At 35.2% G+C, this 14,746-nt stretch overlaps 1 protein-coding gene across 3 annotated transcripts in view; it reads right to left on the reverse strand.

The window, feature by feature from the left end:
• Window positions 1–658: 658 nt before the first annotated feature.
• The window catches only part of SRP54 (signal recognition particle 54), a 43,582-nt gene continuing 29,494 nt past the window's right edge, over window positions 659–14,746 (reverse strand). For all 3 annotated transcript variants that reach the window (XM_082384156.1, XM_082384157.1, XM_082384158.1), the window contains 6 exons: window positions 14,335–14,421; window positions 10,738–10,811; window positions 10,419–10,527; window positions 5,783–5,953; window positions 2,541–2,636; window positions 659–1,668 (listed from right to left, as the gene is read on the reverse strand). In XM_082384156.1, the coding sequence (XP_082240282.1) occupies window positions 1,577–1,668; window positions 2,541–2,636; window positions 5,783–5,953; window positions 10,419–10,527; window positions 10,738–10,811; window positions 14,335–14,421 (629 nt within the window). In that variant the 3' untranslated portion in view covers window positions 659–1,576. The remainder of the gene's footprint in view (window positions 1,669–2,540; window positions 2,637–5,782; window positions 5,954–10,418; window positions 10,528–10,737; window positions 10,812–14,334; window positions 14,422–14,746) is intronic.

Consider the following 14,746-nt stretch of genomic DNA (forward strand, 5'->3'; position numbering starts at 1 on the left):
GCCATAAAGTTTGGCCAAGTGCCTCATTTCCTTTTTTGGTCAAAATGAAAAAGTGGTACCCTGAGGATAGAAATCACAAAAATGCATGCCCAGAAAAGGTGGTATGCATCAGTTTAATAAGAAACTAATTTGGAGAACAATATTTTCTCCATTGTCAAATTTCTGTAGCTGGACCTTGTGATGACATTTCTGCAGAATGCAAGATACGTAATTTTTACAGGGTATACCAATATTCTATAGGGATATTAAAGTTTTTGGCTGGTGAAAATGATTTGGTGGTATATAAAATCTTTGCCCAAATAAACAAGAAAATCGGTTGCATTCTCTATGTAATTATTTTCTGAAGATACTTTGGATTTTAAGACCCTTTTAAAACACTTGAGTTATAAAAAATTAATACTATAAAAACTAGCTATTTCTTTCACTCTCTTCTACTTCTACAAATCAATTCTTTGCTGAAGATCAGTTCATCCTAGTTCAAAATCAGTTCACTCTAGTTCAAAATAAACTGTTATACCATATCTATTATCTTCATGATGTCAATAATGAGTAGGTACAATAATTATTCTAGTATTTTAAATTAATTCCATAACTTACTGAAAAGCCATTGTCCTAATTGAACTGTGCAGCAATCCAAAGTAACCAACAACCAAGTCAATCTTGTCATGGTCTCATTATTTTTAATATATAATAGTGACAGCCTAATATTTGCAGTTATATTCCCATTAGGAGGTCTATACATTAGCTATTATCATCAAAGTATATCAATTTCTTCAAGCAGATTTTTGGTATGTAAGAAACATAACAAAATTGGCTTCTCAAGAAAATCAAATATTGCCATTAAGGCTTCAAAAATATGAGGTAAAAAAAATGCAAGTTATATACAAAACATTAAATTGTGAACTGTAACCAAATTCACAATTTCAATTTAAATGGCAGACCTAAGATTTTCTACGGCAAAATTATCTTGATTATTCCAAGTTAAACAAAAATTCCTAATACTAATGGTTAGGTTACTCTATCATATGTCCCAATAAAGTTATACTTATGAGAATAGTTTTACATATTAGCTCCTCTGTCTGCCTTTTAACATGATACACTGATAATTTTAAGCCATAAAGAAAGTTAACAACCCCTTAACTTATAACGACTTTGAAGTTTATTTTACAGCACTTTTATTGAGACATCATGTAACTACTGACCAGGACTGTTTACAAATGCAATGCTTGGCCTTTGAGACAATTAAAAACTTTTAAGTATCAATACTAAAATGTTACATCATGATCTGCTTAACTTAAGAAGTGTTATGATGGCTGAAAACTAACAGAAGAAACTCTAAAGCAAAAATATAATGATTTCCACAAAAACCATATATTCCTCCCTTATATGAAAGGGAGGGAGGGAAAAAGGAAGGAAGGAAAAAGAAAAGGAGGGGGAAAAAAGATGAGAAGAGAAAGAAAAGGCACAACACAGACAAGAAAAATACTTTTTTTTCCCATTTGCAAAAAGGAGGGAAACTCTGAGGTCTCAGCAAACAATGTAATCAACTGAGTCAGTTTATATTAAGGCATCTTCTTTACATGTTATTGAATCCCATCATGCCTTTCATATTGCCAGCAGCACCCTGTTGAAACTGCCTCATCATTGACTGAAGTCCTGCCATACCACCTAAAGTGAGAGTAGAATAAAATCAGATAATTATTAAACACAACTTGAAACATTTGTTACTTTTGCCTAATAAGTACCTGAACTTCTAAAAAATATACTGGGTTCTGACTGCATCAGCCTTAAAGTACATACAAATTTGTATTATAACCAGTATACTCATCTATAAAAGAGAATGAATAACTTACCTCATCACATTATGAGAAATACATACTACATGAAGAGATCTTAGAACAGTACCTGTCACACAGTAGGGAGTCAGTAAATCTAAACAAAAATTTTTTTCCTGGGAAGTCTGCGTCTTGTAAATAGTAATAATTTGGGGCAGCGATCGGGGGTAGTTATTTCATAGGACTTAAAGTAAGAAAACAATTCACCATTATTGAACATCTACTCTATGCCCAGAACTGTACTAAATGCTTTCCTATCTATTAGCTCATTTAATCATCATAATTTCCTGACGAGCTATTGCCTGTGATTTTACAGAAGGGGAAAGTGAGGTTCAGAAAGTTTAAGGAACTTTTTATAGGTTACATGGTAAAAGTGGAACTGGGTTTTCAAAATCGTTATATAGTTCCAAAGTCTCATCAATGAAACTATCCAGATTCTAAACTAAGGCAAAAGGTCACCAGAACAAGCATTAACAAAAGGTGATTAAGTAGCTTGCTCAAAAATCACAAACAGCAGTAGAGGAGTGAATAAAACTTCAGCTTATACAGCACTGTTACAACCATTCAACTTAGAAGTTAGATGGCCCTTTTACTTACATCATACATTGTTTGAACAGATTTTCATATCACAACAAAAGACTTATTAAAACTCAACCCTTATAAACTAAACCAAGTATTAGCAACTGGCAACAACTTTGTATTTACCCATGTGATGAAGAACTCTAGGATCCATCATTTTGGCCATTTGTTGATTCAATTTTGCCATCTGTGACTGGCTCACATTCTTAGACATGTCACCACCTGAAAAAAAAAAGGTTTTGAGTCAATATAGACTGTAATATAATCAGGGTATCATAGAAATTGAGTAAATATAAAGAAAAAAACCTATAATCTTATCACTCTAATACAATGATTTCTATTTGTACATATTCCCTTCTACTCTTTATCCCAATTACATACATATTTTTGAGAAAGAACAAGTGAAATTCAATATTAAGGGACTTTCTTTTTTTTTTTTAATTATTTTATTTATTTATTTTTGGCTGTGTTGGGTCTTCGTTGCTGCGCTCGGGCTTTCTCTAGTTGCGGCGAGCAGGAGCTACTCTTCGTTGCGGTGCATGGGCTTCTCATTGCGGTGGCTTCTCTTGTTGCAGAGCACAGGCTCTAGGTGCATGGGCACAGTAATTGTGGCTTGCGGACTCTAGAGTGCAGGCTCAGTGGTTGTGGTGCACGGGCTTAGGTGCTCCGCGGCATGTGGGATCTTCCCAGACCAGGGCTCGAACCTGTGTCCCCTGCTTTGGCAAGTGGATTCTTAACCACTGCACCACCAGGGAAGCCCTAAGGAACTTTCTTAAGGGCTACAATTTTTGTTAACATTTTTACTTATATCTGTGAATGAGCCACTATAAGCAAAACCATATCCAGTGGTTATTAATAGTAAGCTATAACAATTGTTTAATAGTGACATGGTAGAATGCTGAACAAAAAACTTTATAGATATGGGTTAATTGGGAAAGAGAGTGGATTACTGATAAATGGATATGAAAGAATGAGTATGAGAGAACCTGAAGATGTGTATATCTAAGAAGCTATTATAAATAACAAAAAGCTCCAGAGAATAGAAAGAATAATGTAACTCCATTTATTAATGAATTTCTACACACTCAGTCGAAACTCCACAGTAAAAAGGCAGCCAATGAAAGAGATGCACACTGGGGCAGAAGCGATAAGAGCATCCTTTAGAGAATAACTGCTGTGCTCTTAAGAGACAGAAAGCCAAAGACATCATTGATACAATAGCAATGAATAAGTAGAGCTGCTTCAGCAAAACTATTTATTTCAAAGGAACATTAACTCTGGTACTTCTCAAGAACATTTGTGAAAATGCAAATCAAAGATGACCCTGATTCTCTGATCAAAGCTGGCTAATATGAATAAATTAAATGAATTAAGAACTATGAATGAAAGAAAATGTGTTTTTATAAAAGATGATAAAACCTGTAAAAAATGTTTCATAATTAATAAATTTGTGTAAGATGTGAATTCTACGACCACTGGTGATTTGTGGTAAGAGTTTTTGTCTCTGAGGACTTAAAACTTCAAAAAATTATTAAGACTTTGGTGTGACAAAGACGTGTACCATATCCACTGCCCACTTCACCTTGGTTGTGTCTTTATTGAGCAGTTAATGCTTAGACAAGATCTGACCAACAGATCTGCAGTAGTTCTATCAAGAACAGTCAGGGTCATTTGGGAAAGATGTTAAACTGACTTAATGTGTTTATAAATCACTATCTGAAATAGTATGTGACGTTAGGAATTATAACCAATTTTAAATTTGTTTGCCTAACTTTTCTCCCTGTTCACAAAAAAGAAAATAGGATATAGCAGGCAAGGAAAATAAGGAAACTGTCAAAGACAAAACGTGATAAAAACTTATGTAAATACCCATCTTTTTTAGAAAGCTATTCAGTGGTATTATTCATCTTTGGAGTTTGCCTAATCAGTATTTCTTAAATAATTCATCTTAATAGTGTTTATGATATAGAAAAAAACTTTAAAGAGAGGGCTAGGACAGTTGATTTTAACCCTTTGGAAAAACAAACTTATCTTTTTACCTTAGACAATACACAGCAAAATAAATTCTAGGTGGGATAAAGAGTAAAACCTAAAAAAAAAACCAACAACAAGTAGAAGAAAATATAGGTGACTACTGTGATATCAACATGGGGAAGGCTTTTATGAGTATAAAAGAAACCAAACTAAAAGGCCTGGCTGCATTAAAAATGAAAACTACAGGCACTTCCTTGTGGTCCAGTGGTTAAGAATCCGCCTTCCAAGGCAGGGGATGTGGGTTTGATCCCTGGTCGGGGAACTAAGATCCCACATGCTGCGGAGCAACTAAGCCTGCACGCTGCAACTACTGAGCCTGCGTGCTCTCGAGTCCGCGCGCCACAACAAAGAGACTGCGTGCTGCAATGAAAGACCCCGCGTGCTTCAACGAAGATCCCGCATACCGCAACTAAGACCTGATGCAGCCAAATAAATAAATTAGTTAATTAATTTAAAAAAATAAAAACTTCATTTTTAATTAAAAATATAAATAAAAATGAAAGGCAAATGAAATTTTGGGAAAAATATTTGCAGATATAGTCCAAGAATTTTAAAGAGTTATTACAAAGCAATAAGGAAAAAAATAAAACAAATGGACAAGTAACCTAAGTAAGAGGGGATTCACCAAGAAAATTCAAACCAATAAATGTACGAAGAAATGTTAAACGTGAGTAATCGAAAAAACATTGAAAAACATTTGACCATTAAACTGGAAATACTGAATTATTACAAAATTTATTCTGCATCTACTATATTTCTGATCAAAACAGACAAAATCCCTGGCCTCACAGAAGACTGCACAGAAACTGATACTGATATGAAATCAGCCTAAACATCCAACAAAGATGCATTGTGCTAAACAAAGATACATGCGTAACTGGAATAGTACTCAGTGGTTAAAAGTTATATTCTGAAGAATATCTGACAATATGGAAAAAAAGTCATGATGTTTGAAAAGAAAAAACACTAGTTATATCAAATGTTATTTGCAATAAGACCCATGGGATTCTCTGGGGAGTAAAGGTAATGGGTGTTTTAAATTTTTTTCTTATATTTCCTTATATTCTCTAAATTTTCTTTAATATATACTATAACGTCACAAAAATAAAGTCATTAAGTGTGATTTTTTTTAATATTAGCATTTATTACCTTGAATCAGAAAACAGATAAATCACAGATTGCACTATAAATCCTGGAAGTACTTGAATATAACATGAAATTCAGCAGTATATTTTCTAATACTGGCAGTACTCCCTGGCTTTAATTTTTAGTTTCTCAACCTCCTTCTTTCCTTTCGGTGTGTCAACTAATGATGAGCTTGTTATTTTTCTTACCTTTGAAAAGTCCTTTGATACCTCCCATCTTTTTTACCATCTGTGCAAATTTGGTATATTGTGTCAAAAGTTCTTGTACATCTCTCGTTGACACACCTGATCCTCTTGCTACTCTTTGGATTCTTCCTGGTTGCTTACTGAAAACCTTGGCACCATCAGTACTGTCAAGTTCTGTAGGCAAGGGTCAATAACTTTCTCGTACACACAATTAACGTTCATTGTCAAAGCAGTTACATGCAAATATCTTACACACAGAAAATACAGTGGTCAAACCACCAACCAGATTTAACAAATGTTGTTATCATCTGCTGTGTGTCTGCATCTGGTTTTTAAAAAATAAGCAGGGAATATATTCAAAAGAATATTTATAATATCCATAAGCTATAAAAACAATAAAACAAATACGCATCTACTCACCCTACAGTTTAAGTAAAATAGAACATTCTGAAAATTTTTCTTTGAAAAAATTTTCTTTGTCCACCCTTTCTATATCTCATATCCAACTGCTCCTCAGAGTATATGCCAGAGGTATAAGGTATATTTCAAAAAGGAACAAAAGTGCTCACCTTAGCTCTAAATAACTATTATCCTTTAAATCATAAATTTAGGCATATAAGCAAGTAGAAGTAGGTAGGTTCTATCTATAATCAACAGAATAATTGTATATTTCCTATATAATCAAGTAATTACTACTAGTCTTTTAATGCTTTCTGTAACATAAAGAATGAGTTAATTCCTTCCAGTGTTTTGATAACTCTTAGAATACGAGGTACATTTCTTATGGCATTAGTTGCATGCAATCTCAGGAACAAAATTTCTATTATGTTTGCATTCTCTCCACAATATCCCCCAATAAGTGATCACCTAACTTTGATTTAACGACTCCAGGAGAGATGACCCACTATCCAAAATAAGTCAATCTATGCCATTCTAATATCTGTAATTATGGAAAATCTTTTCACATATTAAAATGAAATATGTTTGCCTGACATTCCTTCCTATTTTGCATACATGTCTCCTTGCCAGGCACAAAGAATAAGGCTTTCAAATTATTTGAGAGCCATGATGACTCCTGTGAATTTTCTCCAGGTGACAAATATCCAACTCTTTTGACTGTTCCTCTTATAACATGGTTTAGCACCCCATTTACCATGCTGATTTCCTAACTACATTTTCTAATTTGTCTATGCCCTCTAAGCATATTGTCCAGAAGTGAACTGAAATCCAGGGGAAGACTAATTACTCATGTAATACAAATAAAGATCAAATTATCTCATAATAAACTTATAGTCCGTTAAAACCTCTAAATCCATTTCATAAATGCAGCTTTTAAGCCACATCTTCATGATAAAACATTTAGAAATGTGTATCATATTCCTTCCAAGAGCTCAAATGGAGTGAGAGAAAGAAGACAGCGAATAACAGCACATCCTGGCAAGCAACAGGACACAGTTAAGCAAAAAGCAGAAGGGGACATAATTCAAAGAAGAAAGGAAGTCAGGAAAGGCTCCATGCTGGTGGTTTCTCTTTAACTGTGTAGTCCTGAAGGACAAGTATAAGTAAAGGAGAGAAAGGAGCAAGGGATATTCTAGGAAGCAGAACATGGATTCCTAGAATAAATGAAAACAGTTTTGTGTAGAAGGAACAAAGCATGGATAAGAGCTGAGAGATTTAAGAGGTTATAAAAGTAAGTAAGGACAAAATTATAACAGAACTTGTACACCAGGCTTAGGAGTTGGGAATTCATCACGAGGACAACGTAGAGCCACTGAAAGATTTCGATCCCAGAACCGTTATGTTTAGAAAGATTATTCTTGTGGCAGTGAGGAAGGCAGATTAAAAGAGGAGTGAAAAAAGAGAAAGGGAAATGTCAGGAGGCTACTGTAGCAATCCAGGTAAGGAATGATGAGTGTATGAACTAATTCAGGGGATATAGAGACAAAGAGGAGAGAGAAGATATGAGAAATATTTAGGAAGTATAACTCACTAAGTCTAAGGTGATGTTAAGGTTTCTATACTGTACCTGAAGTGATGAAATACTGATACAAATGGACTGAGATAAGTTAAATATGTATATATATTGTAATACCTAGAGCAACCACTAAGAAAGCTACTCAAAGAAACAAACTCAAAAACATACAGATACATTAAAATAGAATAATAAATAATGTTCAAACAATCCATAGGAAAGTAGAAAAGAGAAAACAGAAGAAAAAAAATCAGAGTGAACAAACAGAACAAAAGATAAAATGGCAGAACTAAATCCTAATATATGAATAATATATCAGTTAAAAGATTATCAGAATTATTAAAAAAGAAAAAACATAACATGTTGTTAATATGAAACTCACTTCAAATATAATGATACAGGTAGGTTAAAGGTAAAAGGATAGAAAAAGATATACAATACAAACAACTAATTAAAAGAAAGCTGGAGTGGTTGCATTAATATCAGATAAAGTGGAGCAGGACAAAGGAGAACATTACATACATAATGATAAAAGGGTCAGGTCAATTCACTAAGAAGACATAACAATCCTAAATGTGTATGCACCCAACAAAAGAGCTTCAAAATACACGAAGCAAAACTGACACAACTGAAAGGAGAAAAGTTAGGCATCTCAATACCTCTATACCCATGATCAATAGAATGACTAGATAGTAAATCTAAGTTGACCCCAGTTTCTAGCTTGGGTGACTGAATAGATAGATGGAAGTGTCACTCACCAAAGCAGAAGCACTACATTTTTGACCTGATGTACCTCAGAAAACTCTCAGACATGTAATAGATATGTCTGTCCACCATTCAGTGAGCACCTAGACAGGAAGTGATCCAGAGTATAGACTCTCAAGCCAGAAGCCCAGCCTCTCCATTCCCTAACTAGTGACCTTTGGCAGATTACTCAACTTCCCTGTATCCTAATCTGTAACAGCTAGATTGGATTTTGACCCCAGAATTGTCCCTTAAGAGTTGTTGTGGGTTAAAATATGTAAAGTGCTCAGGACAGTACCTAGGGCAGAATAAACACTCTAGATACAGCTGCAGTTATTAATTCTACATGCAAAACTTTTAATAGTGTTGAAGATACAGAGATGAGAGAGGAACATTATTTGGGTTACTATGAAGGCCTAGAGATCAGGAAAGATGTAGAGACTACACAAAATAATCAGGCAGTAGACAAAGCATAGATGTGGATAAATTATTCAAAACTGAGCAGAATGATAAGAAACACTAGCTGAGGACAGAACCCTGTAGCATATATTCATTTAAGAGGTTGGGTGAGGATGAGACCAGTGAAAGAGACTAAGTGAACAAGAAAGGTATGTGTAGTTCCCTGGTGGCCTAGTGGTTAGGATTCCGGGCTTTCACTGCCATGGCCCCGGTTCAATCCCTGATCTGGGAACTGAGATCCTGCAAGCCACACAGCACAGCCAAAAACACAAACAAACAAACAAAACAAAACAAAAAAACAAACAAACAAAAAAAACCAAGAAAGGTAAGGGTAAAATGGGGAGATGGTATAATGGAAACCAAGAAAAAAAGGTGATTAACATCCAATGTTATAAAGGTCAAGAAAAAAACTGAAGAGTATCCATTAGAGTAGACCAGTAGAAGGTTACTGAAAATCTTTATATGATTTATTTCACAGTAATGGTGGGGAGAGATTTCAGTAGTTTGGGAACATAAACCATTCTTTTAAGAAGCCTGACTGAAAAGAGAGATAGAGTAAAAGCATGCGGGAGAAGTAAAGTCTAGAAAATGTGAAATTGTGAACTTAAGAAAGAATGTTTATATATTGATGGGGGAAAAAAGTCAGTAGGTAAGGAGAGACTGCAGATATAGGAGAGGATTTTACTGATGGAGAGAGGTCCTTGAAAAAGCTTTAAGAATGGTTTGTGGCTGTCACAATCTCATAGGTAAATCAGCCAAAGGCTGAAAGAATTCAATGCCCAAAGCCTGTATTTCTTTGTAAATAAGAACAGAGATCAAGAGTAGAAGGCCTACAAAAGGGTGATAAATGTTTGGCATGCCTGCTGGGTTGAATCAGAAAGGGTGCTAAAAAAACTGGGAAAAAGATAAAGAGGTCATGGGTCTAGAAATGTTCATGGGCTGAGGACCTGAAAGTACAGGAGAGAGGGATAATGTAGGATTAGAGATAGAGCAGTGTACTTGAGAAGACCGAAACCTTGAGAGTTACAGAGCAAAGTAAGCTGGTAAACACTGCATAAACTATCTCTCTCTTACAGATTCCCAATTCATGTTAGCATATTAGAGCTCTGAGGAGACATACAATAAATAAACTTACTAGTTTTTTTTTTTTAAACTCATCATTCCCCCAAATTTATTTGACTACAGAACTCCCCTTTTAAGTTATTTCTATCAACACCATAAAGAACTTGTGTTCTCTCCACAGAACTCATTTGGAGAAGCCCTATACTAGACATTTCTCTCAATGAGGAGGTCAACCCAGTAATCACAACCCTTTGAGCAAGAGCTTTCCAGCAGCTAGAAATCTCCCTAACAATAATCTTTCAGTCTAAATTTTCCCCATCTTGTCCACAAGAACACAGTTAAACTCTCAACTTGCTGATATTCAGAACATTGCCCTCCAAGTCAAATAATCTACCAACTTACCTTGATCATTCATACTATCCATTATTGTCATTAATTTCTTTAGCCTTGCCATTGACTCTTGCTCATTTCCTTTGCTCATAAAATCTGTTCCGAAACCAGGGATCATCCCCTAAAAGATATATTAAACATAAAATCAATAATAGCTTGAGATTAATTGTTCAGAATGTTCACATTTAACTAATGGCTTTAATGTTGATACTAAGTTTTAAAAGTATCTATTTTTACCCAAATATTAAAATAATTAAAGCAAGTATATCTGTTCTTAGAAATTTTAACAGAAACAAAAGAGGTTAGAAAAAAACTTTTTAGTATAACTAACCAAGATCTGACTGAAGGGGCCCATTTTCATGATATTTTGAAATTGTTCATACATGTCTCGCAACGTAAACTGACCTGAAATACAATATAAATGATGCAGATATATTAGAGAATGAACATTTCCAGTCAATAAAACTAATATTTTCCTTAATCATGGGTTCATCTTGAAGCACACTTATAAAATATCCAATCAATAAATATTCACTGAGCAGTTACTACACACAAGATCACAGGATGAATACAGCGGAGACAGACAGATCCTATCCTAGAGAAGCTCATATTCTATCAGAGAAAATGGACATAAATACAGGAAATGTGAAAACAAAGGAGACAAACTATACCTACTAGGACAACTGAAATTAAAAAGTCTGACAACACCAAAAGTTAAAGAGAATGTAGAACAAGCAGAACTTTCATATACTGCTGATGAGAATTGTAAAATGGGCAAAAGCACTTTAGAAGATTATTTGGAGTTTCTTACACAGCTTAGCTGTCCATGAACTGGAAAATGGATAGACTCTGGATGAAATACTACTCTCAGCAATAAAAGAACAGGCTATGGGCTTCCCTGGTGGCACAGTGGTTAAGAATCCACCTGCCAATGCAGGAAGGAATCTGCATTGGTCTTCCCGGACCAGGATCTTCCTGGTCCGGGAAGATCCCACATGCCGCGGAGCAACTGAGCCCAAGCGCCACAACTACTGAGCCTGTGCTCTAGAGCCTGCGAGCCACAACTACTGAGCCCACGGGCCGCAACTACTGAAGCCCATGCGTGTAGAGCCCGTGCTCTGCAATGAGAAGCCAGCGCAATGAGAAGCCCATGCACTGTCACGAAGAGTAGCCCCCTCTCACCACAACTAGAGAAAGCCCGTGTGCAGTAACGAAGACCCAACGCAGCCAAAAGTAAATAAATAAAATAAATAAATAAATAAATAAATAAATAAAAGAACAGGCTACAGGTGAGTACAACCACCTGGATGAATATTAAAAATATTATGCTGAATCAAAGAAACCATGTGGGAAAAAAAGATACACTCTAGGATTCCTATAATATGAAGTATTTACTGTGAAGGGGAATAAGCAAACTTTCTAGAGTAATGGAAATGTTCTCTTTCCTGATGGAGTGTAGATTATTGTGCATTTGTCAAAGTTGATTGAATGATATTCTTAGAATGTGAGCATTTCATTATTATGTAAAGTCAGTTAAGAAGAAAAACAAAAAGAACAAGACAAAGGAGAAAGATTATTTTCTATTTTTGTCCTAAGATATAAACAAAAATGGTGTTTGGTTTTAGGCATTCTGAATTTGAAGTAGCAGTACAGTATCTTAAAAGAAATGTTATAGCCGGCAGCTAGAAATGCAGAATAAAACAGTGGTAGAGAAGGTTAAGGCTAAAATACATATTACAGAAATGACAATTGAAGCTATGATAAACATAAGAAATCCACTGTCATGGAACCCAAGTGAAGAGTTTGAAAATATAAAAGGCAGATAACACTGTTAAATATTGGGAGCCAAGAGGAAAGAGAAAGGTCACTCCATTTGGAAATTAGGAGGCCCTTGGTGATATCAGAAATGAGTAGAATGTTAGAAGCAGAAGCAAAATGCAGAGATATAGAGACCTAGGAGTCAGAAAGCAGACTGACTAGGAATATATTACCCAGTTTAGTGTCGTAGTAGAAGCAGTGGTTGGGCTATTTATGATAGAGGAAGGCAGGGGGAAAGAATCAGGCAATAAAGGATAGATTCATTCATTCAACAAATATTTACTAAAGACTTACTAAGTGCCAGAAATTGTACTAGGTACTGTGAACATAAAAGAGGAAGAACACAGCTATGAAACCTACCTTCACTTTCCAGCAGGGAAGACAGACATCAAATCATTGTGATGACTCATACAGCAATTACAGGATCCAATGGAAACATACAGTAGGGTGTTCTAACTTAGTCTAAGGATAAGGTAGAATGTCCCTGAAGCACATTTAAGGAAAGACTTGAAGTATGAGTAGGAGTTAGCCAGTTTGGCTGGGATAAAGAAGCACAGAAGTAGGAAGAAGAGAGGATAACTATCTAACAGGCAGAGGGACCAGCAAGGGCAAAGGCAGAGACAGCAGCGTACATCTGAGAAACTGACAGAAATTCAGCATGACCAGCACACGGAATGCTAAAAACAACATTGTCTAAACATGACTCGGAAGATGTGGGTTACATAGTGGAGTCATTCAAAAATACTCAAAGGGAAATGGGAAGCTACTGAAAGATTTTAAGAAAGGTAATAGGATCAAATTTGCATTTCTGAAAGATCATTTCGGCTGAAGTATAAAAAACTGATCCAAGGGGAAGAGTCCAAAAAACTGGAATATCTGTTAAAAGACTTAGAATAAACAATCTAGATAAGAGATGAACTTGCATAGTTGCTGGAAAGTAGGGGATGGAATGGAGATAATTAGGAGGTAGAATCACTAGGACTACCGACTGATGGGAAAAGGACTGGGCAGAGTGAGGAAGAGATGAGTTGATGACAACATCCAAGTTTCTGACTTTGGCAACAAGACAATGATGTTAAATTCATAGATGATAACATTGGGGTGGGAGGTTAGGGTGGGAAGACAAGGATAAACTGAACTAAACGTCTAAGGAAGATCTAAGCATCGAAACATACAGATAAGAGCCTGAAGCTCCAGAGAAAGAAGATGGCCTAGAATGATCCCTGGAAAACATCAACATTTGAGAAGTAAAGGCATAGGCACCTGACAAGATGAATGAGAAGGAGCAAAGAGGCAGGATAGTATGCGGCCATGGAAATTAAGAGTAATATCATTTTGAGAAAAACAGAAATCGTCAATAATATGTTAAATGCTTCTGACATGCTGGACATTTTACATATATCAGCTAATTTAATCTTCACAACTCTATGAAGAAGATACTTAGTATTATCTACTTTTTACACATAAGAAAATTGAGGTTAAGTAATTTGAACATGATTTTTTTTCAATTTAATTAATTAATTAATTAATTTGGCTTCACTCCGCGGCATGTGGAACTTCCCAGACCAGGGATCGAACTCACACCCCCTGCAGTGGAAGCGTGGAGTCTTAACCACTGGACCAGCAGGGTAGTCCGAGGTTAAGTAATTTGAAAAAGTCACATGTTAGGTTAAAAAACTTGAGCTCTTAATCACGTTTCAGTAGGAGTTGTCTTCAATGTGAGTAAAGAAAACCATGTGTGGGTATTTAATCTCATTCTTCTAAATTTCTTTTTATATGTTTTATTACATATAAATATAAAATTTATAAGTAAACAAACAAATCAGAAGAGAGTATTCTAACGTACTTTTAACCTGTTTTACTCCAAGGAACCCAATGAAAGCTTCAATTTTAATCTTAATGCAATTTGATTACAAGAAAGAAAATAAAAACACTCCATTCTACAATTGCTTAGATGCCTGAGATTTAAAATGATTTGTATATAAATCTAAAACAGTAAACATTTGAAGAATTGACTTTAATGGACGTATCATTTCAAACAAATTATAGCTTTATCAAAAGAAATCCAGGTAAGTCATCTGAGATCAAATGCTTTTTGCTACTCATATACCATGTTTCAACTTCTCTATAAGTGCTTCATTGTCATCCAACTTCAACTCGTTGACTTTATCTATCAGTCCTTCAATGTCACCCATACCTATAAGACCCAAAAAAGTAAAATTAATAACTAATAGTGTATCTGTTTTACATTATGCAAAATGCATGCACATACATAATAAGCCTGTGAGATAGGCAGCTCAGATATTTCTACTGCACTTCACAGGTGAAAAATTGAAGCTAGAGGTTAAGTGACAAAGCAGGAACTGCGGCCCGGGGTTTAATTCCAAATTCCATGCTCTCGAACACCTGGAGACATTATGAAAGTTTTGCTGCCATTATCACTGCTATTACTACAACAACATGCTTCTGGTATTGAGCTCTAAAACTTTTCCAAGGAACTTTCCATCTAATAGCTCATTTTA

Source organism: Balaenoptera borealis, assembly GCF_965194805.1.
Source record: "Balaenoptera borealis genome assembly, chromosome: 3".
NCBI lineage: Eukaryota > Metazoa > Chordata > Mammalia > Artiodactyla > Balaenopteridae > Balaenoptera > Balaenoptera borealis.